Here is a 24,450-nt window from a genome sequence, read left to right on the forward strand (position 1 = left end):
CGCCCTGTAAATGCCCTACGTGGCTGGATAGTGAAGGTGTTTTCTGCATCTCGCTCCTTTTTCTTTTATGTTTTTCGTTTGCCGCCTTCCTCGCATTCAAACTGATTCGAGCCGTGCCGTCCAAAATGGCAGCATCACATGACTTGGTCATATGAGTGAAATACCTCAATACAGCGACGTAATGACGTGGCTTCCCTTAGCACCGCGAGCTATGGAAAAGCAAACTGGCTCTCAGCTGGCTCGCAAGTTGAACAAGTTGTGAACCAGCACCAGCCCCGAACCAGCCCTGGAACTGATTTGGTGGAAAAGGGGTACATTACAGTGTTTATGTTGACAGGAGGGCGTGGTGCTGGTTCTTTACTGCAGAATCATTCATCCTATCATTTTCAGTGAGGGTAAACATGCTCTTAAACCAATTTTAAGAAGCTAGTAGTAGGTATGAATATTTTTGGATGAATCAAAAACATATGAAAACTCATTCTTTTAAATACATTGGTGTTCATAGGGGTTAACACGTTTTCTGAATAAAATGGGATTATTCTCAATGCTGCCCAGGAAGGGCGTGTTTCAGAGGCACCTCGTACATGACTCTGTCCGCTTTCTGACAGAATGTTTACTTGGTCCATGTTTTCTCATTCTAAATTAGCATCGTTAGCATAGACGCCATTTTTAACGCTCGAGCTGTTTCAGCCGTGGACCACAATGCACCATTCTTTCGCGCGCGCCTTGTCTTTCTGCGCTCTGCGTCATTACGGGTCACGTGCTACCACAGACGCGAATCCAAAATGGCTTCCTACCGGACAAGTAGTGCACTATATAGGGTGCGTAGAGACATTAGATTATGCCCTATGTAGTCCACTTATACAGGAAGTACAAAGCGAATTGGGATTCGGTCAAAGAAAATACTCGTTTTAGCAAATATAGGCTCCTGTATGTTTCTGAAAACGGATTGTATTTGATTTGGAAATACGTCGAAAAGAATAAATTAAGTATCCCAAAGCAAGATGCATTCATAATTTTTGGGGAATCTTGATTTCTTGCTTAAATTTATTTTTATCAGATGCGACGCATTATTAGTGGATCTTTTGGCCTCTGCGTCGTTTCTATGGCATCCGTGACAATCCGCTCGTGCGTTTTGAAAAGGTCCGCTTACGTCAGGTTACCAGGGAGACCAGAGTCGTGCACGTGCAAGTTATATAAAAAGGGGCGTCAGTCGGAAGCAGCGCAGTGTTGCTGCAGCATCACAGAGAGTAGGAGGTGAGTCTGTCCGTGCTGCTTTATCTACGAACTTTTTTTTTTAATATATATGCTTTTAAAAAAAAAGCCAAGAATTGTAAGTTATAGTTACGAGAGAAAAAAACAGTTAGCTAGTTTATAGGGTTAATAACTTGTAGAGAAGGAGAAAAAGAGGAAGAGGATGTGCCCTTCTGACTGGGTTTTAGGCCTCGAGCTCGGTGCAAGGACGCAGCTTGGCTACCTCATTAATTCCCTCAGGAAGCTCTTCACTGGAGAGTAATCCTAAGGCTTTATCCTCTGCTGATGATTGCTTGAGTTTAAAGGATGCTCGCTGTAGCCGTGAAGTATTTATGAAGGTTTTATTGGTACTTAAAAATGCAGCTGAATGAATGGATGAAAGCATTCATTCATTCATTCATTACATAACCCTGTACGGAATTTCTGTACTGTTTAAAATAAAAGTTACGTGTTTGCATTTCGATTAACTCATAAACAAGGCAAAGATACTAAAAATTAACCACGACATTTTTTAAAAGTGGAAACCTGGATGTCTACGTGCTTCGCGAGCTGCTCTTCATGAACACGTGCTACGTCATCATCTTTCCAGAAAGTTCCATGACTGAGACATGGCGCAGGGATGGAGGGGGTTTTTTTAAGATGCTTTTGCCAGAAATAATAATTAAGATGGTTAATAAGTGTGTATAACAATGTTATGTATTGTTAATATCCTGCATACTGTAATTCCTCCATCACTAACTCAAAGTTAATGATGGTTTTAGCGTCTTTTTAATCCTTCTGCGTTTGACAAAGTGATAAACATCTTGTTTTTTGCAGCCCGTATCTTGTTTTTCTTCTTTATTCAGACTTTATATAGGCTTTCACATCCCCCTATAGGACGGCATCCGCTGTCAAGGTCAGACAAATGATGATTTACATATCCGAGTCCCAAATTCATACTCGTTCCCTACATGCGCGCACTTGGAGCCTGTTTCAAACGGTCCCGGTGCACGCTTCGGCGTCCTGAGTAGTGCACTTAATGTCTGTGTGAGTCATTTGTAACACAACCTCTGATTCAGGTCTGAGTTCTGCACTTATGAGCCGTGTTTAATGGTTAAATATTTCATTATATAAAATGGCCTTTTTGGAAGTTGCATGTATTTAACTTTTTTAATAAAATGTTGGTTTTGTAGTCTCGGTAATGGCTTAAACACGTATAAATGGCCCCCTCTGTGTACGTGCTGAATGTCAGGTTTGCTGGTTGATGCTGATGCAAACTGGAACCGGTATGAATCAGATCGTCTGAGGGGGCGGGGCTTTTCCTTTAATTGTTAATTTTTTTACGAGTTTAACACTTTATACTGCTTTTATATCTTCACTGACACTAAGGTGTACCTGTATTAAAAACGTATTAAGGTTTTAATCTGTCCTTAAATACTGTTCTGTAGGAATGACTCTGTATGGAGCTCAGGATTCGATTCGTGACTTTGATTCAGATTCATGAGTCATTTATTTATTTCTAGTATGACTTCTTGTTGTGCTGTACTGTAAGGCATAGATTTGATGTGATGTGATATTAGAACTTAAATCCTTTGAAAGGCTTGGTTAGGATTGATCAGAATTCTTCAGCAAGGAAAAGCTCATGATTCGGTTCACTTTTGACTCATGATTCGTTATTTTATTTTTTTTTTCTTCGTTCTTATCAAGCATAACATTATCATACACCCATGATGAAAATGCTAGGCGTGGGTACAGATGGGTGATTAACCATTGATGAGAACTGAATGATTCAAGAGAGACTCATGTATCTAGGAGTCGACTCATTTCCTCTGAACTCTCTATTGGCTACTATGAACTTCTATGCAGTTAGTGTTGTTATCCCTTCGGTGCCGTTAGTTTTATACTCAGACACCGGTGTGTCCGTGTTAAAAGGTCCAAACTGGTCTGCAGGGTGACGCAGCACATCCTCCCTGTTGTGTCCTTGGTGTTATTGACCCCACTGCAGCACGAGACTGATCCACATCCACGGCTTAAAACGTCCCGACTGGGAAAAGAATCACCTAAGTAAATCAGAGGCTAGGTGACGTTTAATATGTACATATCTGGTTTTATGAGTGTTTCTAAGGGGTGTGTGTGTGCTACCTGTCTCCCTTCTGGCCTGAGCTCACTGGTGGAAAAGTACTGAGGGAGGAGGGGATGGAGAGAGTGACGGTTTGAGAAGGGGAAAGTTTTTAGTGATGCTGTAGGAGTGAGATGACACAACCTATTCATTCTGTGTCTGACTTTTATTACACACGTGCATGCACACACACACTTTAAAACTGGGTTTGGAAATGAGACTGCAGGGGAGTATGAGCTGTATCCTGTATGAGGTGTATGAGTGTTCATGTATAAACCCCTGAAAGAGAGGCTCCAGGCTGTTCTTACAGTAGGTATGAGGGTGTACAAGTGGCCACGCTATGATGCAGCACTTCCTCAAAATGGCTGCCAGACTCCTCCCTTGACCAAACGTGTTCTGAAATGAGGTCTCTTGTTCCCAGTATGAGTTACTGGTCGCACCAAATGGATCGAATGAAAAATAAACTCTCTGCTTACACGGATGTGTCCCTGAGGAAGACTGACCCAGATAGACTGTCCCGGATGAGGAATTTTACTTTAACTGGGTTGATGCAGCTGTTTCTCAGGCATCGTCCTGGTGTGAAACATCGTCTCCGAAGTAAAGCTGGAGTTGAGTTTAAAGCAACTGTTTGTGGTTTTGTTAGAGCTGCTGTCTGAAACTGTAACTAAAACACTGAAGAGTCTCTTATTCATCCAAACAACCCTAATTTTACAGAAAAAGAGGCAGGGCTGGGCAGTTCTGTCCTGGTTTGGAGGCGGAGCTTATTTTCATCCAGGGGATGACAAAAGGAATAAAATGCATGACATCAGTTTTTCTGAAACTGTCTTAAATATGATCATGTTAAAGGTCCTGTTTTAAAGCTCAATGACTTGCATCATGCTCTACTGTTAAGCATGTACACACAGATGCAAAACCTTTTTGAAAGGGAGCATAAATTAAATGAGTAATTTTGGTTTGATCAAATTTAATTTCTAGTTGTATTTTAAGCATTAAATTATAACATGGAATGTTTTCCTGAAGTAGTGCAGATCTTCTGCTTACGTCCACTTCTGGCAACATCCAACAATTACTGGCATTTATAATACATGGGGCCAAATTACTCAATTCTGATTGACCAATCAAGGAGGACGCTTTTCCTTAACGCGGGGCTGTATTTCTGAAATGCTATTTGCTGGTTCGTTGCTTGGTTACAGTTACAAAAATAGCAAATTGTCAACAAAATGGCTGACTCAGCAATGCCGCATTTCACTATATTTGACGAAATGATAAACCAATTGAAAGCTGCAAGCGAGAATGCCAAGTACAAATTTTTGGCTTTCCGTGTTTAAGAAATGGGCCGTGGAAAGACAAACGATTCTCTAATGGCATATGACTGCTGGGAGCTAGACATGGTGCTATCGCAGGTTTTTTTTGTTTGTTTTGGGGGGGGGTCATGATGAAAGATGCTTTAGTAACTGATTCAAATGTGCAAGATGGTCTTGTGCCCTGATTGGTTCAGAAGTATGAATTTGGCCCTATATATTATAAACAAGTAATATGGTTCCTTGTAAAATTAAGGATCAGTTTCACTAGTGATTTCAAAGTTTTGAAATCATGAGTGAAACTGATCCTTAATTTTACTCGGCCCCATACGATTACCTATACTAATACTTCATCATAGCTATGATAAATGGTTATTTAAAAAAAAAGCTTTATATAATTTTTGGATCTGCTTAGATGACATGCACTTCTTGTGACCTATGGGGCTTTTGGGGGGGTTTTAGGCGTGGCACCTCTTTGTGCCATTGTTCTCTTAAATGGTGCAGAACTTAGGAATCGTAACTTCTTTCCCACGGCTATATGTCGCATTATTTTATGTTGTAGTTGTTGTACTGGGGTCGGTGTCAGAGGAGGGACTTGAATACGACGCTTATTTGTTAGTGCTCCAGTTTAATTCCCGTCACCGTCCTGCTGTCGGAATGCTCTTATTTCACCTGTTCATCTCCCGAGAGCTCTTCTGATCAGCACTTTCATGCAGAACCTGTTCTTCCTGTTTATTTACTAAACAGCTCCTCTGGATCTTTAACTACACTGACAGCTCGTCACCTGATCTCACATGCTGCTTCTTATAGCCAGGTTTAACATGAAACAAAGCTTTCATCAATTAGCAGAAGGAGGAAAAGTGAAATAAAGCTAGGAAGGAAAACTGCAGTGCTGGACAATCTTCATGTCCTTTGCCAGACATCACATGATGCCTCGGAGTAATTTCAGACGCCTCTCACTGCAGAGGCTGGATAAGCGCCAGTGCACGTGAACACAATTCTGCTGTTTGTTTATTGTTGGAAATAAATCCCAGGTTTATATTGGTGCACTTGCTAATCACGGATACAGGAGCTTTTTTCTGTAAGGTTTTTTTTATAATGGAAGGAGTCTCCAGTGCCAGAGGTAAAACAGGAGTTTTATAATGTAACCTCTTTCCTGAACATGAAGAATGAGGCTATAAACAGATGAAAGACAAAAGTGAGGTCATTCTTTCATAAGTTAACTTCAGGACTGTGCTGAGCAACTTGAGGGAGGTAGCTGTGCTTAATCATACCACCTGGTGTTGGTTATTTTCCTGTCGCAGCACCACACTGAGTTTTATTCTTTACATCATTGTATGATCACGTTTTTGCACCAGGATGCAGAAATTGCAGGGTATTTTATTTATTTTGCCATTTGAACATTCTGAAAACTTGAAAATGTAGCATCAGCTGAAGGACTTGAGAGATTAGGATTATCCACCAGTGTTAAATGTGCAGGTGTGCGCGCATATTCATCAGATTAGGAGATTACTGCCCTATCTTCTGTTACATCGATCTGAATGTAAGGGCAGTTCAACTTGGGGGGGGGATTTTAACTTGTGTGAATTTGGCTCCATTTTGAAGAGAACGCTGTTGCAGATCCCGTTTCTTCTGTAAGTTTCTCATTTTCATATTTCTATGAAATAGTTCAATGACCCACTTTAATTCAGGCTAGGCATCACCTACTGAAGGGAAGGTCGAGTCAGGTTTTCCTTTCGCACAACACTTGCAGCTTCCTCTTCACCAAGAGCTCGACTTTGACGGAGTTTGGAAACCTGCTCGTGTCCTTGTAGATCGACTGAGTAAAAGCATTCGTCAATTTATGAAGAGCCTGAGGGTGATTTCAACTATTTCCACTCCAGAGCAAATTGTTTCAGCTATATACGGTAGATGAAAGCCTTCCGGATTTATCTGGATATTTGACAAAACTCTTGAAAATCTGGTTTTCACTTACCCTAGCAGACTGTCTTTGGTTTTTACACAACTATGAACTTGGCAGTGCATTCCATGTCTCTCACACACAGTTCAAACCAGTTAAGTTTTAGTGCATTATTAATAGTTTGAGTTCTTTAAAGTGGCATGATAAGTTTGTGTTGAATAGCTCAATTTTACAAGATAATGTGGCTGATTTTTTTTTCTTTTCTGTTCTGAATGAGTTTACTGTTACAATAAATATATATCTGATTAAGACGGTTTTTGATATTGAATCAATTTAATGAGTGTGAACTATCAGTTGAATTATTTTTTAAATATGTATGCAGTATTGCACATAAGATGTGACAGCATCACTAAGTTTTGACATCCAATGGTGAAAATTCTGAATTTAGAACAATGCACTCCTGAAAATTGCTCATTAACTATGGGAATTAAATTTGATATTTTTGACACGTTAATCATTAATGTACATGAAAGGAAAAAGGCTCAAGTTATAACTTGTTTTAGTGAAAATAAGTACTAAAATGCACTAGAATGCAGGGTTGTGTGTTAATTTTTTTTCCGGGGGGGATCCCCCCCCAAAAAATCATAGTTTGACTTTCAAAAGTTAAGGATTTTTTTTTTTTTCTTTGCTCCCCTTTCATCTCTACAGCTATAGCCAAACTGGGGGGAGAAATGCACCACTAATGGCCATCTTTCCTCAGATAGTGCAGAGTTTCAGGTGCCTGAAAAGTCAGGGACCACTGAGAGTAAAGCTACATGTTCATAATTTCAAACAATCTCTACATGTTCACCCTTGCATGATCCAGCAAATGGATCAGTGTGTATTTGTGACTACTTAAGATATTCCCGCTGCTTCCTGGGCACACTGTCAACAGGTCATAGGTTTGTATTTTTTTTAATATATATTTATTTTTGATCAACCTATGATTTAAAGAGAATCGTTCTGCTCATGTTCATAGCACTTTTATATCAACATGCAACTATTCGTCATGGTTTTCAATAGTTAAAATTGATTTGAATGAGTGAGCTGCGTACACAAGATTGAATCCTTTCCTGATCTATTTCCATAGAGCTTCCTTTTTAGTTTTATTGTTGAACTGTGGAGAGACCTCAGACGTTCTCTCTGCAGCCACAGTTCAACAAACGTGTATGTATGAATGTGTGGGGGTTTTTTTTGTTTCGCCATCACCGGTAGTTGTCATGGGAGTTTGGGTGTCTGGTCTCCTACTGGTGGATTTTTGAGGAGCGCTGTAGCAATGCTCTCACTCTTGAATTTTGTAAAACTTTCCTGATACTACCAGAACTGTCATCAGGTATCTTTAGTCGCAGTGACACTAAATCAGCCACCGGTAACATGAGCATGTCTCATACATTCTGAACTCAAGTCACAACCGAAGAATCGTTTTCTGATGAAAAGCCAGCTTAGCACACTTAGGATTTGATGCCTCATGCTCTCATTCTAGGTGTCTAATATTGGGCAGAAACACATTTGTTAAACCTTGTCCACTGGATGCATTTTCTGGGCTAGCATGACCTCATTCGCAGAGCGCTTCCCTCAAGCTTGACTTGTTGCTAGATTACAGAAAACACTGAACACTTCCACATTCCTTCCTATTGATCATGGTAACCCTTCAGTCTTGGATCATGAGTAACTGGGTTGTCAGTCATACTTGGGATCAGTTTCTCTTCTGCCATCATGGAGTTGAGATCATAAGTCCTGCCCCTTCTTGATTTTGATTGGTCGGTGAGGGAGAGGGGAGACCTTGACTTGCTTGGTGTTCCAAATACTGGTAAATTTATTTTTCAACTGAAAATATCTTGAGTGTAGTGGGGGGGAGCTGTATGCTGTAGGTGTCTTTGCACTGAGGACTGATGGATGTCAACGCCATGCTTCAGAGGATTTGTTTAGCAAATGGATGCTGCTATAGTGCAGAAAACACTTTTGGTGGATACAGGCTTCAAATCAGTTCTTTGCACTGTTTCCATTTACAGTCATGATCTAGAACAATCCACAGTGAGGTGATGCGATGAACCAGTCACCATTTTATTTTAAAATGTAGTGGTGACTTTAATAACCAGAGTGTACGCTATGCTGCGTTAACTCAGTTCATCTCAGGATTTCTGTTGAACTGTAATAATGATGTAATATCCTGAATTGTCAATTCTGCTGCAGGAAACCAGGCAACACCCAAATTGCTTCACTTGTGTCATACAAAATGGTGTTCTTAACAGCACTTTTTCTAAAAGAAGTAAATTTTGGATCCTGATTGCCTGGTTAACTTTCTATAACGGCAGGTCTGACCATGGTGCAGCTGGAAATTGTGAAATTTTATCGTTTGTGTAGTAATGGCTACACAAACACAGGGGTTTGCATGGGGACACTGCAAGGAGTCATCGTTGAAATCATGTTTTCCGTAAGGAGAAATGTGCATTTAACTTCCATTGTTTGAGGTAAACGGTGGACACTTCAAGAACATGCTGTAATAGGAAAATGGTCAACTCCAAAGTAGGAGCAGGAACTTTTTGTCCCTGATTATTTTACTATAACAGAACCCCACACACTGGGTTTATTCCTTGCACACACAGGCATGCTAGTTGGAGATGCTTCCTGTTTTCCTAGATGAAACTCCTTCCACTTCCTGTGCTCTTTCCCACAGGCCACACTCGCCTTAAATGGTCTGATGGAGAACTCCTGCTCTGTTTAGATTAAGGTTGTGTAAGCCGTAGTCTTGTTGCTCAGGCGGAGAGTTGTGATAAACTTCTCGCATGCAGCAACTTGCTTCAGGAGTGATTTGAGCTTGTTAAGGCATGACTGGCAAGAACTGCATTTTTACATTTAACTCTTTATGCCACTGCCTCTAAAGTTTGTCCTATTTCCTGTTGCAGCATAAAGCAAATTAACACTCTTTACAGGGTTGTATGAAATTTTATTCAGTGGTAAATGGAGTCACTAAACCTGTTTTCTGGTTGCTCTTGGCAGCATGCTTGAATTTTTGCCTGCTCGTTGAAACCAACACAATGGAGTTCTGGGTCTGAGCCAAGCTCCTGAAAGTTCAGAGAGTTTCCTGAGCTGCATGCTAACAATGGCCAGAACAAGATCTCCTCAAGCACAAGCTGAAGTCGCACCCTTTTTCAAAAGCCCAGGGGCTTTGCACACAATTGATTTGATTTGGCACAGATTTCATTAAATCTAGAATTAAGATTGATGTATTATGGAGCTCAGGTTTTCCTTTTGACTAATTAACTCTGTAATGAGTCGGATTTTAGTATGAAGTGGTTGAAATGTGCACTTGTAATGGGCGTGTTTGTACTGTAGGGCTGGGCAATCACAAGGCACTTTGAAGATTACAAACTGACTGGAAGCTATAGCATTTTAAAATATTTACACTGCTGAACTTTCTCCTTCAGTCTTATAAAATGTTGACGGGGTTTTTTTGGGGGGGTCTGCATTAAATTGTACGTTCTTTATTTCATTGGGTTTTTTTTTTTTTTTTTTAAATTGTCCCACTGCTAATGTTGAATTTTCATGGCAGAGTAACATCAATGTTTGAGCCAAAATAAATCTGATAACTGCAGAAATTTTGATCTCAGTATTTCACCTTATTCTAAAATGTTTTCTAGGAGTCTCTCCCCCCCTTCAATTGTCTATCTTCCAGTTATTTCAGCAGTGATGTACAATTTGAGTCTGAATCATAATGCAATGGCGTTTCTCTTTTTCCTTCCCCACAGGTCTGAACTTGCAACCCATTAAGCTGTGATCATGTCAAACCTTTGCGTTGGAATCAACGGGTAAGTGAGTGCAAGCTCCAACATCTGCATCATGTTTGGAATTGTGTGGGGTGTTTTTAAACGTGGTCTGTCTCGTGTTTTCAGATTTGGCCGCATCGGCCGTCTGGTCCTCCGGGCCTGCCTGCAGAAAGGAATTAAAGTCGCGGCCATCAACGACCCTTTCATTGACCTGAAGTACATGGTGAGGTTTGACCTCCTGACCTTTTGTAATTCGTTAGTGTGTGAGTGGAGGTCATGTTGGTACATGTGTTTTTGCTGCAGGTCTACATGTTCAAGTATGACTCCACCCACGGACGCTACAAAGGAGAGGTGCATCATGAGGATGGCAAGCTCATCGTTGATGGCCAGGCTATCTCTGTTTACCAGTGGTGAGGGTCTCTCTCTCTCTCTCTCTCTCTCTCTCTCTCTCTCTCTCTCTCTCTCTCTCAGCACAGGCTTGAACCTATTAAGCCAATTTAATGCTTCATGGTTAGCTGAGAAAGATGATTTCCAGCTTTTGTGCACGGTGTTTGTAGTAGAGAAGGCTTTGGGGGAGGTGTTTCCTCTGCACGTATGGAGTCACAAATCCTTGTGTGACGACACGGCTTTGTGGTCTGGCTTCAGGGCAGAAATCACACATTTGTGTATTGATGTGAGAGGGAGGAAGACCTGCTGTTCCACAGACTGATCTCCAACCAGCACTAAAAGCTTGAATACTACATGAAGACTTGGGGGTTTAAACTACTTGCTGAAGGCAAAATGAATATTGGTGAATAATAACCAAGATGAAATCAAGTGCAATTTCCTGTAATCACAGGTCTCTTTTTAGAGCCCATTTCAGCCCTACATCTCAATTCTGATCAAATCTTGCACATCTCCTATCTATTTAAAATGAACTAAAGCAGGGCTTTTCAAAGTGTGGGGTGTGCCTCCCCTAGGGGGTGCCAGAGTTCGGGGGGGGGGGGGGGGGCAACGTGAGGAAAAATAAACCAGAATAAGTTACTATTGTGGACATTTAGCGAACTTCAGCTAGCCTTTGCCAGAGACGAAATGGATCGATTTTTAGTACCTAAAGCTACAGTGAGTGAGGAGACAGAGTCTGGGCCAAGCAAAAAAAGAAGGAAGTATGACCACGATTATTTAAAGTTTGGATTTTCATGGACTGGATCTGAAGATGCTCCACTGCCAGTGTGTTGTCTGCCAAGAGGTGCTAGCTAACGATGCTATGAGATGTTTAAAATGTGTAAAACAAGGTTTTTGTTTTTTTTTTTTTTAAAGGCACATTGTTTAAAATGTGTAAAAAAAAAAAAAAGTGTACAACCATTTTTTTTTTTAAATACGAATGGAACATTAAGTATAGCAACAACAAATTGTAGGGGGGCGCTGTTTATTTGCTCTCTGAGGGGGGGGCTGACTCTCCCACACTGAAAAGCCCTGAACTAAAGCATTTTAATAATTTAAACAATTTCTGAAACATTTGAGTATTTCCTCCTTGAGTAGAAAGATGGCTCATTGCAAGCCTTTGAGTAAGTTTTGTAGACATTCAGTTTTGGTGCATCGTTTCCAGGAAAAAAAATTTTTCAGTCCTGATGTGAATTTTCATCCAACCAAATGCTGTTTGTGCCTGTTATGGAAACGAAAGCATTTCATCAACTCTGTAAATAAACTAAAATATTTGCACATCAGGTTACTCTTGCCATTTGATTAAATCTCTACTTGGATGTGAATCTTTAGATCAGACCTGCATGTACAAGTGTCTTTATAAACGAGGCCCCAGCTCTACTGAACACTTTGCTGCCTCTGTTCTCAGTATGAAGCCTGCTGAGATCCCATGGGGCGATGCCGGCGCTCTGTACGTCGTAGAGTCCACTGGAGTCTTCCTCAGCATCGAGAAAGCCTCTGTAAGACTTGAACCACATCGCAGCAAGAAATCAATCTCTGCAAAGTGAACAGTGTCTTGAGTCACACACCCCCTTCTTTCTTCACAGGCTCACTTGCAAGGTGGAGCCAAGCGTGTGGTAGTCTCCGCCCCCTCTCCTGACGCCCCCATGTTTGTGATGGGAGTCAACCACGAAAAGTACGACCCCTCCAGCATGACCATCGTCAGGTGAGTTTAGTGTCCAAAATAAACTTGGACTGGGATTGCACCAACAGGGAATAATCTGGATTATTAGTTTATTAATTAATGCAGACTGCATTAAAGCCAGTTTTAATACTAATGTTCACTCGTAACTTTTTTTTTGGGGGGGGGAGCAATTTCATTTTCACTCCATACAGGAGGGGAGAGGAGGAAGATGGTTGTTTGGGGATGTTGACTTTTTGGGAATAAATTTGTAATGGTGTATAATTGTAAAGGGTTTGTTTTGTTTTAAATTAAACTTCTTGGTGCAACCTGGAATCAGCACAACTGCATGGTTTTTTTTTTTTTGGTGTTGTATTTCAAAATCACATGATTACTGGTTTACTTGACGTTTCTGTTTCGTACATGTTTGAATTCTTATCCACTAACAATAACCCAAATGCCTGGTAATGTATCTGACAGCAATGCATCCTGCACGACTAACTGCTTGGCTCCCTTGGCCAAAGTCCTCCATGACAGCTTTGGTATCGAGGAGGCTCTCATGGTAAGGATAAATTCTGTAGCTTTAGTGGCGTGTTTTTTAAGATCATTTGGCTCAAAATGAATGTGTTACAAGTTTTCTAAACAGACTCTTGGCCTCGTTATACATTTGTGCTGAGACCATGGTGTTGAAGCTTCTTTAAATCATGTTCTGTGTACAGTAAGAAACATGGACTATTGTGCCTTTTAACACTTGCACGTTCCCTACCTCGCTCTCTTAGACAACAGTCCATGCCTACACTGCCACCCAGAAGACAGTGGATGGTCCCTCTGCTAAGGCCTGGCGCGACGGCCGCGGCGCTCACCAGAACATCATCCCCGCCTCCACAGGAGCCGCCAAGGCTGTGGGAAAAGTCATCCCAGAACTCAACGGGTCAGCAGGAGGAATACACACGCTTTTTCACTCTGCTATTCCTTAAACGCAACAAACATGAACATTATTCCTGTTTTTTGCTGCAGGAAGTTGACCGGGATGGCATTCCGCGTCCCTGTAGCTGACGTCTCTGTTGTGGATCTCACCTGCCGTCTCTCGACCGCCGCCAGCTACGCTGACATCAAGGAGGCTGTTAAGAAGGCTTCTCATGGAGCCCTGGAGGGAATTCTGGGATACACAGAGGACTCTGTGAGTCAAGAGAGAATTGGCCTAGCCAGTGAAATTGTTTATGTACCATAACATGAGTGTTTACTGTCAGTTTGTTTTTGTTTAGGTCGTGTCCTCTGACTTTGTTGGTGACACCCACTCCTCCATCTTTGACGCTGGTGCTGGTATTTCCCTAAATGACAACTTTGTCAAGCTCATTTCCTGGTAAGTGAGCACGGTGCTGTTGGATTCTGATTGGTCACAAGGTTATTCACTTTCTAACAGTAGTGCAGCTCCAAGTCACTTTTATATTAATGCACTCGTTCTGATGTGTTATCGTTTCTATAGTAACAGCTCATACACTGCATATAAAAATAAAGTACTCATTCATATGAAGTTGGAGTCTGGTGTTTGAGAGAGAAGAGAAGTTGGTGAGGGGACAGATGTTTATAGCTACTATAATGCAAGTGAGAACAGGGACTAACTTGTTTTACAACATTTAAATGTAACCAAAAATGGATAAAAATGCACAATGTCACAAGGGGTGTTCACACGGCAACTTTTACTCCAGTGTAGCACCGGGGCTGCCCCGGTAGAGCCGTTCACACAGTACAGTTATACCAGTGTAGCCCCTGAAAGCTGCTTAAACCGGTGCAAATCTAACCCTGCTCGGGAGGCGGTTTAAGAAATTTACTCCGGAGTAAATGCTAGTTTGCGGGGCAGCACCGATATAAAATGGGCCGTCTGAACGCTACAGGGGTAGACTCGCTACGCGTGAGGAGAGTTGATTACATACAGGCATTGCATAATTTGCATCCTGGTATTTTGCGCTTCCAAAATGGCGAATATCAACAACAGAACTGCGTGTCTTCCAGTGTTGCCAGATTGGGCGGTTTTACGTGCATTTTGGCAGATTTGAACATATTTTGGGCTGGAAAACGTCAGCAGTATCTGGCAACACTGGTGTCTTCATCCACATTGTTTTCCCGGCGCTTGGTGATGCCATGACAACCGGGAAAAGGAAGTACATTTTCACACATGCGCATATTTCATTTCCGCATTATTACTATCGTATAGCACAGTCGCAAAAACTGCCGTGTGAACACAAGTGGGGCTGCACCGGTGCTAACACGCTTCTCTCTAGTAAGCAGGTTTGTGACGTGTGAACGATCCACAAAATTTACACCGGTGTAAGAGATATCGCAACAAAATACATCAGTGCAGCATCGATGCAAATATGTGCCGTGTGAACACCCCTACACTTAAAGTAATCCTTGGTAAGAGGAATAAAACGCTGGTCTGTGCTGTTGTAGGAAAATCAGCTTTGTTGTTGTATGCCAACTTAATTTTTTTTTTGTTTTTGTTACAGGTATGATAACGAGTTTGGTTACAGCCACCGTGTTGCTGACCTCTTACTGTACATGCACTCCAAGGAGTAAACCTCAAACCGAAGAACCCAGACCAGAACCGCATTCCTTCTATTAGATGCACTCGAGTCATAGCTGAAGCGCTAACATCCCACAAACTCTCTACAAGACCAGCTAGTCTCTGTAGTGATGTGTGTATGCGCATGTGTGTGTTTTTGTTTAGTTTTCCTTTTGCCTGGAGGTGTTTGAGTGAGTTGAACAGTATTTGTGTCTGTGTCGCCTCATGAAGCGTTGCTGTAGACGTTACCATACTGATGTTACTGTTACACTGGTGTCAAGATCCACAGTTAATGTTAAGTGAGGGAAAGTGCTGTGTTAGTCTAAAAGAAACTATCAAATAAATAGTTTGGTGAAAATACTTGGGTGTCATGAAGTGAAATTAATAATGTAAAGAAATTTAAATACATTGCATTATGGTGTGTAAAGGAGTGCATAAGTTGGTGTGGAAACCCCGAAACAACTTTGGTGCAATGGCACCAGATGTTACATAATCACTTTAATTAATTGGAGTTGAACTGATGGTGAATTAGTGTCATGTGATCTCTGTCCATCTGTTCCCGGGTTGGTTACCTGGATAAAGAGCATCATGAAGACCAAGCAGCGCTCAGGACAAAGTTCTGGAAAAGGTTTTGGCTGTAAAAAATGATTGTTTTTCGTAATTTGTAATGTTGAAAGTAAATATTACAAGGGGAGAGAAATAACTTGATGCTGGTATATTTACACACCCTCCAACAAGGAGTATGCAGGAAGCCCTAATGTTTGAGAATCTCAGTAGATTCAGCGGTTATAGAATAGAAACACTTTTATTGCCAGGTGTGTGGACACACAAGGAATTTGACTCCGGTTCACTTAGCTCTCATAGTACAAAAACCAAAGCGTAAACGCAAACAACAAAAAAATAGGTGCATAGTGCAAAATAATCCAGGTAAGTCAAGTATGGAATAGTTAAATATAAAGTATAGTGTGCACAGAATGACGGTATAAGTGTTCAGATATTTTACAAGTGATATTACTGACATATGAATCTGGATTTTAGCTGTTCATCACAGAAAGGATTTCCCTTGTGGTGCAATATGGTGCATAGTGCAAAGATGAATAGTAAATTTAAATAAGTTAAAAAAAAATACACACATACAAGTCACAGTGAGCACGGAATGACAGTACAAGTGTGCAGATATCTTGCAAGTGATATTACTGATATATGAATGTGGATTTTAGCTGTTCATCATAGACAGCCTGAGGGAAGAAACTATTCTTGTCTGGTTGTTTTAGCATACAGTGATCTATATCGCCTCCCTGAGGGGAGAAGATTAAACAGATTGTGACCAGGGTGCGATGGGTCCGCAGAGATGTTACCTGCCTGTTTCCTGACTCTGGACAAGTATACGTCTTGGATGGAGGGCAGGTTGACACCAATAATTTTCTCTGCAGTCCTTATTGTCCGTTGCAGTCTGTTCTCCTGAAATCACAAGGTGCAGACAGGTGATAAGATGGGGGAGTAAAAATTGTATAAAAGGCATGTCGAAAGACTGGCAGAGAATGTCATGCTCAAAGATTTGACCTTGGCAACTGCTACCATGTAGGAGAACATGGTGACCTGGAGAACGTGATGCAGAAAACAGACAAGTGCCCTTGAGGGTATCATTCCACTGGGGTAAATATGGTTCCAGTGCAGTATGAGATGCAGTGCCCTATAGGCTGTCCAACATGCAAGAAAATGGGATGAAGTGCTCTCAAGGATCCTCTGATATGAAAATATTCCCTCCAGATGCCTTTATTTTTGGTCTTCTCTGTGAGTGGGAGGTGTGCTTTTTGCATTTTTTTTTTCCCTTCTGCCCCTTCTAACAGTCCAAAACAGGCAGTGCCACAAGCTGGTGTGGGTTTGTTTGTTTTTTAAATATATAAATGCCTCCGCCACCGTAAGGTGCAGGAGGCATTATGTTTTCGGGTTGTCTGTACGTGCGTGCGTCCATCCTGAAACCTTGTGAACGCGATATCTCCAAGGCAAATGAAAGGAATTTCATCAAACTTTCACCATTTGTGCATTTGTCAATGATAAACTGATTAGATTTTGAGATCAAAAGGTCTAAGGTCATTGTGAGGTCAAATGTCTGTCTGAAAACCTTGTGAACACAATGTCTCCAAGCCTAATACAAGTAATTTCACCAGGTCATGATTACTGTGAGGTCAAATGTCCATCCCCAAATCACAACTTAATAAGGCGTGTAGTCGACCAGGCGGAGGCATCATCATCGACACCGTTGGTGTCGAGTTCTATCTAGTTTTTTAAATCTTATAAAGCAATGTGGGGCACTTTTTTTTTAATTTAAATATACAAATGAGTCATGCTAATTTAGAGCTGTGTGTAAGGTTCATTAGAGTAAAGCTGTGCACACTGGTGCTGCTTACACACACATGTAGACCTTTAATAAGAGACCTCTGGTGGAAAAAGCTCATTCCATTAGACAGTGAGTCAAATGCATTTTTTTTTTATGTTGATCAATCTCCATTGACAGAGTAAACCATTTTTATGTATATTAAATAGTTTTCTGAAGTCTAAAGTGTTGGCAGCTCCTGATCTCATCCATTATCTCATCTCATCTCATTATCTCTAGCCGCTTTATCCTTCTACAGGGTCGCAGGCAAGCTGGAGCCTATCCCAGCTGACTACGGGCGAAAGGCGGGGTACACCCTGGACAAGTCGCCAGGTCATCACAGGGCTGACACATAGACACAGACAACCATTCACACTCACACCTACGGTCAATTTAGAGTCACCAGTTAACCTAACCTGCATGTCTTTGGACTGTGGGGGAAACCGGAGCACCCGGAGGAAACCCACGCAGACACGGGGAGAACATGCAAACTCCACACAGAAAGGCCCTCGCCGGACCCGGGGCTCAAACCCAGGACCTTCTTGCTGTGAGGCAACAGCGCTAACCACTACACCACCGTGCCGCCCCTCATCCATTATCTGTTGCTGCTTATCCTGTACAGGGTTGCAGGAGAGCTGGACCCTGGACAAGTCGCCAGATCATCAAAGGGCTGACACTCCTGATATAGTTTCACAAACATATTTTTAAAGAAATACTGTAAACTTAATGCGCAGTTTATTAGAATGTGTGAATTTTTATTTGATTTATTTTTTAATTTCATGATGTAGGGAAGTACCAAAAAGTACTTTGGCCTTGAAAGGTTCAGGATTATGTTAACCCGTAGATGATGTTTTGAGCCATTTTCAACATGGGCGATTTTTTTTATTTTAAAAAATGGTAATTTTGTCAATATGAGCACCAGGATTGATTTTTCATCACAGTACAGCCATGTTATTTAGTTTGCAGCTCAAAAAACACATTCAAGTGTGCAGTACGTCTTTAAACACCTAATTTGACATAGACTCCAGGATGCAGTGCACCATCGAGGGCCGGGTATGAGAGCAGCTCTGAGCTGGACCACCAGGCCATCCAGAGCGCGCTGAGAGCTGCAGAGCTCATCACTGGAGCCAAACATGCAGGACCTTAACACTCAGAGGAAGGCCCTCAGGATCACGAAGAACCCCAGACACCCCACCCATGGACTGTTATCCTACAGCCAGAACCAGGAGGCTCAGAGACTGTTTTTATCTTCAAGCCATTCGGACACTGGACTCCCAGTCACGAGGAGATCAGATTGGGCATGAAGTATTGTTTACAGATCACACTTTCTTCACTTTGCATCTTTATCATATTAACCCACATCTTAGATTTTATTCTTATTACTAGTTTATTCCTTTTATACTTTTTATTTTGGGAGAGTGAGAAGATGAAGAATTTCACTGCATACAATGTCTCCTTGCCATGTTGATGTGATACTACAGCCTTAAATCTTGAACCTGACAGAAGAAATTTGCTGCTTCTGATCTTATCCGGTTGTTTACTTCCTATTTGAGCGAATATCATTGGCAGACTTGAGGTCAGGTGACACTAAAGCTGGTTTTTGATTAGTTTGCAGTGTAGTACTCCTGACAGTTTGCCAAATCAGTTTATGAAACCTAAGTTAAGAAACCTTTATTTGTCACATGCACACTTCAAGCACAGTGAAATTCATCCTCTGCATTTAACCCTGAAGCAGTGAACACACGCACACACTCAGAGCAGTGGGCAGCCACACTACAATGCCCAGGGAGCAGTCAGGGTTCAGTACCTTGCTCAAGGGCACCTCAGCGCAAGGCCGCCCCACGTCAACCTACTGCATGTGGGGGAAACCGGAGCACCCGGAGGAAACCCACGCGGACATGGGGAGAACATGCAAACTCCGCACAGAAAGGCCCTCGCCGGCCGCTGGGTTCGAACCCGGAACCTTCTTGCTGTGAGGCAACCGTGCTAACCACTACACCACCGTGCTGCCCAAGTTTAGATTTCATTTAAAAATGATTGAATTGAGACTGGAAACGTCTCATCTCATTATCTGTAGCCGCTTTATCCTGTTCTACAGGGTCGCAGGCAAGCTGGAGCCTATCCCAGCTGACTACGGGTGAAAGGCGGGGTACACCCTGGACAAGTCACCAGGTCATCACAGGGCTGACACATAGACACAGACAACCATTCACACTCACATTCACACCTACGCTCAATTTAGAGTCACCAGTTAACCTAACCTGCATGTCTTTGGACTGTGGGGGAAACCGGAGCACCCGGAGGAAACCCACGCGGACACGGGGAGAACATGCAAACTCCGCACAGAAAGACCCTCGCCGGCCACGGGGCTCGAACCCAGGACCTTCTTGCTGTGAGGCTACAGCGCTAACCACTACACCACCGTGCTGCCCCAAATGGAAACGTGTTGAGAAAAAAATTAGTTTATATATATATATATATTTTTTTTTTTTTTATAAATTGCTGAGAATCCATAATTTAAAAAAAACAGCACACTGAGCTCTATATAAAATCTGGAGAGCTCATAGGCTCATCAGAGTGAAGCCATCTGGCCGCCATCTTACCACTCCCATCGTGTGGATTTGGTTTGTGTTAAAGTTTACTTTAAAAATGATCAGAGACTGGTTTAAAAATGATCAGAGACTGATTGGATACAACGGTTTAACACTGTTAAACCGTTGTATCCGATCAAACTTGCCCCAAGAAAAGTATCTCCTGACTTTTCCCCCCTTTCATTACCTCCTGTTATTTTCTCAACTTTACCCACATTCCTTACTCATCTTTATAGCGCTCTCCTTTACTGTTATTGTTTTTCTTCCTCTTTTCCAGTCCAGTCTCTGATCATTTTTAACGGCTTTTTTTTACTACTATAATTATTTCAACAAATCCGGAGCCCCTAAAGGGACATGGAAAAGAAAAAAACTTTTCTAGTGCGCACCAGAACGTTTTCTTGTGTGCATTCCCATATGAAAATGTCAGTACAGGAGTTAACTCGTTTATATTTTGACCTGGGACTGCATTATAAAGACATAGATACTTTGCTTGCAACTCGTCATGGTTATGTTGTGTCTGAAAGACACTTAAAAAGAATTTTGAGGTCATGTAGTCTGTTTCGGCGCAGGGGATACACCGCTTTGGATCGTGTTGTCAGTTTCATTGAAGAACAGCTGCAAACATCTGGCCAGCTCTGTGGATATAGGTGGATGTACACAAAATCCAAGGAGAGTGGATTACACGTCAAGAAAGAAAAGGTTCGTTTAATTCTAAAAGAACTTGACCCAAAGGGTGTGGAACTCAGAAGAAGGAGACGGCTCCATCGCCGCAGCTATTTTGCAAAAGGGCCCAATTATATTTGGCACTTAGACTCCTATGACAAACTGAAACCATTCGGTATTTGTATTAACGGCTGTACTGATGGCTTTTCCCGGAAGATTATCTGGGTGAATGCATTCTCTACTAGCAGTGACCCAAAAATCATTGGATTCTACTACATGGAGGCAGTACAGAGATTCGGTGGCTGTCCAAGGATTGTAAGAGGTGACCGGGGCACAGAGAATGTTAAAGTCAAAGACTTTCAACATTTTCTCTGTCGCAACATTCACGACACCTCTGGCATTGACAGCTACATCGAAGGGGCAAGCACAGCTAACCAGTGCATAGAGTTGGTGGGGCTTCCTCAGAAGGAAATCAATGGAATTCTTCATCTCTCTCTTTACTGACCTGAAGGACCATGGTTTTAAACCTTAATTTTAAATGGTGGCCCACATTTGTTTTTTAAACATGCTCCAATTAGCAGACACTGAATGGTTGTGAATACTGTAAAGGACTCATATGTCTCTTTGTGTCCACTAGTCTTAATTACTGTCATCCATGTGGTGTCCTACAATAATCATTCATAAAAATGGCTTTAACTTTTTGAGCATGGAAGCGCACCGGTCTGTTGGTCCATGGCAAAAGCTGCGCACCCAACTCTCTGCTCTTCGATATTTTGTTTATTTATTATTAATTTTTTTTGTAAATTTATAAAAACACTTTTTTATTTCAGGTCATCTGGCCAACACGAGAACAACAAACCACATATTATTTTCTACTTTCTAATATCTACAATTTTTTCCAGGACAAATTAGATGAGACCATCCATGTGTGGGATTCACATGTCATCAGACCATCAAAGAATGACAGGGTACCCAGTGGTCGACCCCGAATCATGTACATGTTTCCAGAACTCTACTCAAGTGATGACTGCATTTCCCCGGTGGACAGAGCTGATGTACAGTTGTGTCAGAGTAACCGCACATTTCGACCAGCTGTGCCATGTGACACAGACATCTACGACCTCTGCAACATTCTGATGGTGGAGTCGCAGCTTCATCTTCCAGCTGATGCTTATCAAGCAGTGGATTTGTACCTGCATTTGAGGAATGAGATAAGATCTGCTCTCTAATGTGAGATGGAACACATTTGTATCCATGTCACTAAAGTGATCTGATGCTTTATTCACAATGATCTAACAAAGCACAGACATGAAAGAGAAACTGACTCTTTATTGAACACTCTTCTGTTGACAGTAACTGTCTGTATGAGGCTCCAGCCATAAGTAGCCATTTGAAATGTTACTATGACATTAGTGACATCCTTTTTGAAGTAGACAATTGCATAACATAAACAAATGCACAAAACATGAACACGATAATATCAACATTGTATATGCCTGAAAAGTTAAGATATGAATGAACAATAAAATGTTTTAAATGTAGATCTGTATAAACAGCTTGCTTCAGACAAATGGTACAACAACCTCACAAGAAAAGGGACATGTGTAAGGTCCCTACATTGTATATGCCTGAAAAATTATTAACAAAGTATGAGAGCAGACCTTTCTGACTCATCAAAATTATTGAATTTAAACTGTTGTTTGGGGGCAGCACGGTGGTTCAGTGGTTAGCGCTGTCGCCTCACAGCAAGAAGGTCCGGGTTCGAGCCCCGTGGCCGGCGAGGGCCTTTCTGTGCGGAGTTTGCATGTTCTCCCCGTGTCCGCGTGGGTTTCCTCCGGGTGCTCCGGTTTCCCCCACAGTCCAAAGACATGCAGGTTAGGTTAACTGGTGACTCTAAATTGACCGTAGGTGTGAGTGTGAATGGTTGTCTGTGTCTATGTGTCAGCCCTGTGATGACCTGGTGACTTGTCCAGGGTGAACCCCGCCTTTCGCCCGTAGTCAGCTGGGATAGGCTCCAGCTTGCCTGCGACCCTGTAGAACAGGATAAAGCGGCTACAGATAATGAGATGAGATGAGACTTTGGCACAAATTAATGTCCTACATACAACAACAGTTCACAAATTTCTTCATGGTTTACCTGCATTGAGCCACTGGGTGCTGGGCTTCTCCTTGTTTTGTTCCTCGAGGAACGTCTCTGCATTTTCCTAGACTATAAAGAAGTCAGCGGATCAGCAAATTATAGGCTCGATTGACAGATTGTCCAACTCTTCAAAAAAGATTGGCAGCTGACTCGAGAATTAATGCATAACTGTAGTTTACTATTGCGCATTTCCTTTTGCTGCTATAATAAATATTTGTGTAGGATTTGTGATGCAAATAGGATGGAAATTGGCAAACACAAACATGTGTCAAACTAGTGGCAGACAGCAGGGAAGTGAAGTTTTGGTCAGTGACAGAGGGGGAGAGAGAGAGAGAGATATGGCATGAGCAGAGCAGTGCAGGAGAGTCATTTACCTACTGCTCCACAAAATGACCAGAGACCATTTTAGACATGTCCATGTTCTGTTATGAACTTTTGCTTTTGATACCTCATGATCTCATCTCATTATCTGTAGCCGCTTTATCCTGTTCTACAGGGTCGCAGGCAAGCTGGATCCTATCCCAGCTGACTACGGGCGAAAGGCGGGGTTCACCCTGGACAAGTCACCAGGTCATCACAGGGCTGACACATAGGCACAGACAACCATTCACACTCACATTCACACCTACGGTCAATTTAGAGTCACCAGTTAACCTAACCTGCATGTCTTTGGACTGTGGGGGAAACCGGAGCACCCGGAGGAAACCCACGCGGACACGGGGAGAACATGCAAACTCCGCACAGAAAGGCCCTCGCCGGCCCCGGGGCTCGAACCCGGACCTTCTTGCTGTGAGGCGACAGCGCTAACCACACCACTGTGTCGCCCTATACCTCATGATATTTTAATAAAGAAGTTGTTTCATTTTGAAACAGTGGTCTTGATGCTTCCCATTGTATATGTTGTGCTATATTAACTGCCCCTTCAGTAACTTCATCCTATTTATTCTGTTTGTAGTCCACAGCTGGCTGCAGCATCACAAGGCAGCTGATACATGCCTCCAAACTGAGAAACATGCTGAGGTGTGCTTTTATGCATGCACAGTGCTGACTGACGTACCTTCATTAACAAGATCAGCCAGGATTTGATGATGATATTTATTTATTTATTAATATTCTCTGTTCTACCTACATCTATACAGGTCAGTTGTTGCACAGTTTCCATATTTACAGTAAAATTATTTCAAGGCAGACTTTATGGATCAATTTAGAGCCCCATCGCATCTGCTGTTTCTATTGAAAATCTGACATAGGCCTGCATGCTAGTCCACAATCCACAAATGATATCACAAATGTGTCAAAACAAAAATTGAAAGGCAAACAAAAAATTACCGTCTTTCAAGGGCGCAGATGGCACTGGGGACGGGGGGGGGGACATGTCCCCCCCCCCAGATTTATAGTGACCCCTATCTGTCCCCCCCCCCCACCCACCGTCCCTATGTAAGGCGCCAAACATAGGTAGAAAAAGTGAGGATTAATGTTCCATTAGTTAGGCTAACTTACACTACAGCACAAAGTTGAAATGGCAGCAGCAGTAGCCTTGTCAGTGATCAATCCACATTACACCGATTCAAGAAGGGGAAAGGCTGGAGCAGATCCTTGCAGAGTTGGGAAAGCAAGGTGTTCAATTTTCCACGTAATTCTAGGTTAATAACACTGCACAGCTCATCCATTTGA

The 24,450-nt window shown here is 42.1% G+C and overlaps 1 protein-coding gene across 1 annotated transcript; it reads left to right on the forward strand.

Annotated features, from left to right (window-relative positions):
* The first annotated feature begins 1,188 nt into the window (after positions 1-1,188).
* gapdhs (glyceraldehyde-3-phosphate dehydrogenase, spermatogenic) lies at positions 1,189-15,365 on the forward strand. Its single transcript, XM_060900439.1, has 11 exons — positions 1,189-1,257; positions 10,342-10,401; positions 10,486-10,582; positions 10,663-10,769; positions 12,191-12,281; positions 12,369-12,487; positions 12,923-13,004; positions 13,222-13,373; positions 13,460-13,622; positions 13,708-13,805; positions 14,950-15,365. The coding sequence occupies exons 2-11, from the start codon at positions 10,373-10,375 to the stop codon at positions 15,017-15,019; spliced, it is 1,008 nt and encodes a 335-aa protein (XP_060756422.1). The 5' UTR covers positions 1,189-1,257; positions 10,342-10,372; the 3' UTR covers positions 15,020-15,365.
* Positions 15,366-24,450: the final 9,085 nt, after the last annotated feature.

Source organism: Neoarius graeffei, chromosome 19 (assembly GCF_027579695.1).
Source record: "Neoarius graeffei isolate fNeoGra1 chromosome 19, fNeoGra1.pri, whole genome shotgun sequence".
Lineage (NCBI taxonomy): Eukaryota > Metazoa > Chordata > Actinopteri > Siluriformes > Ariidae > Neoarius > Neoarius graeffei.

Bases quoted from the DNA above. Each gene is read 5' to 3' on its own strand.
- gapdhs (XM_060900439.1), top strand. From the start codon at position 10,373: ATGTCAAACCTTTGCGTTGGAATCAACGG. The intron at 10,770-12,190 runs GTGAGGGTCTCT...CTCTGTTCTCAG, and splicing joins GCTATCTCTGTTTACCAGTG to TATGAAGCCTGCTGAGATCC. The intron at 13,806-14,949 runs GTAAGTGAGCAC...TTTTTGTTACAG, and splicing joins TTTGTCAAGCTCATTTCCTG to GTATGATAACGAGTTTGGTT.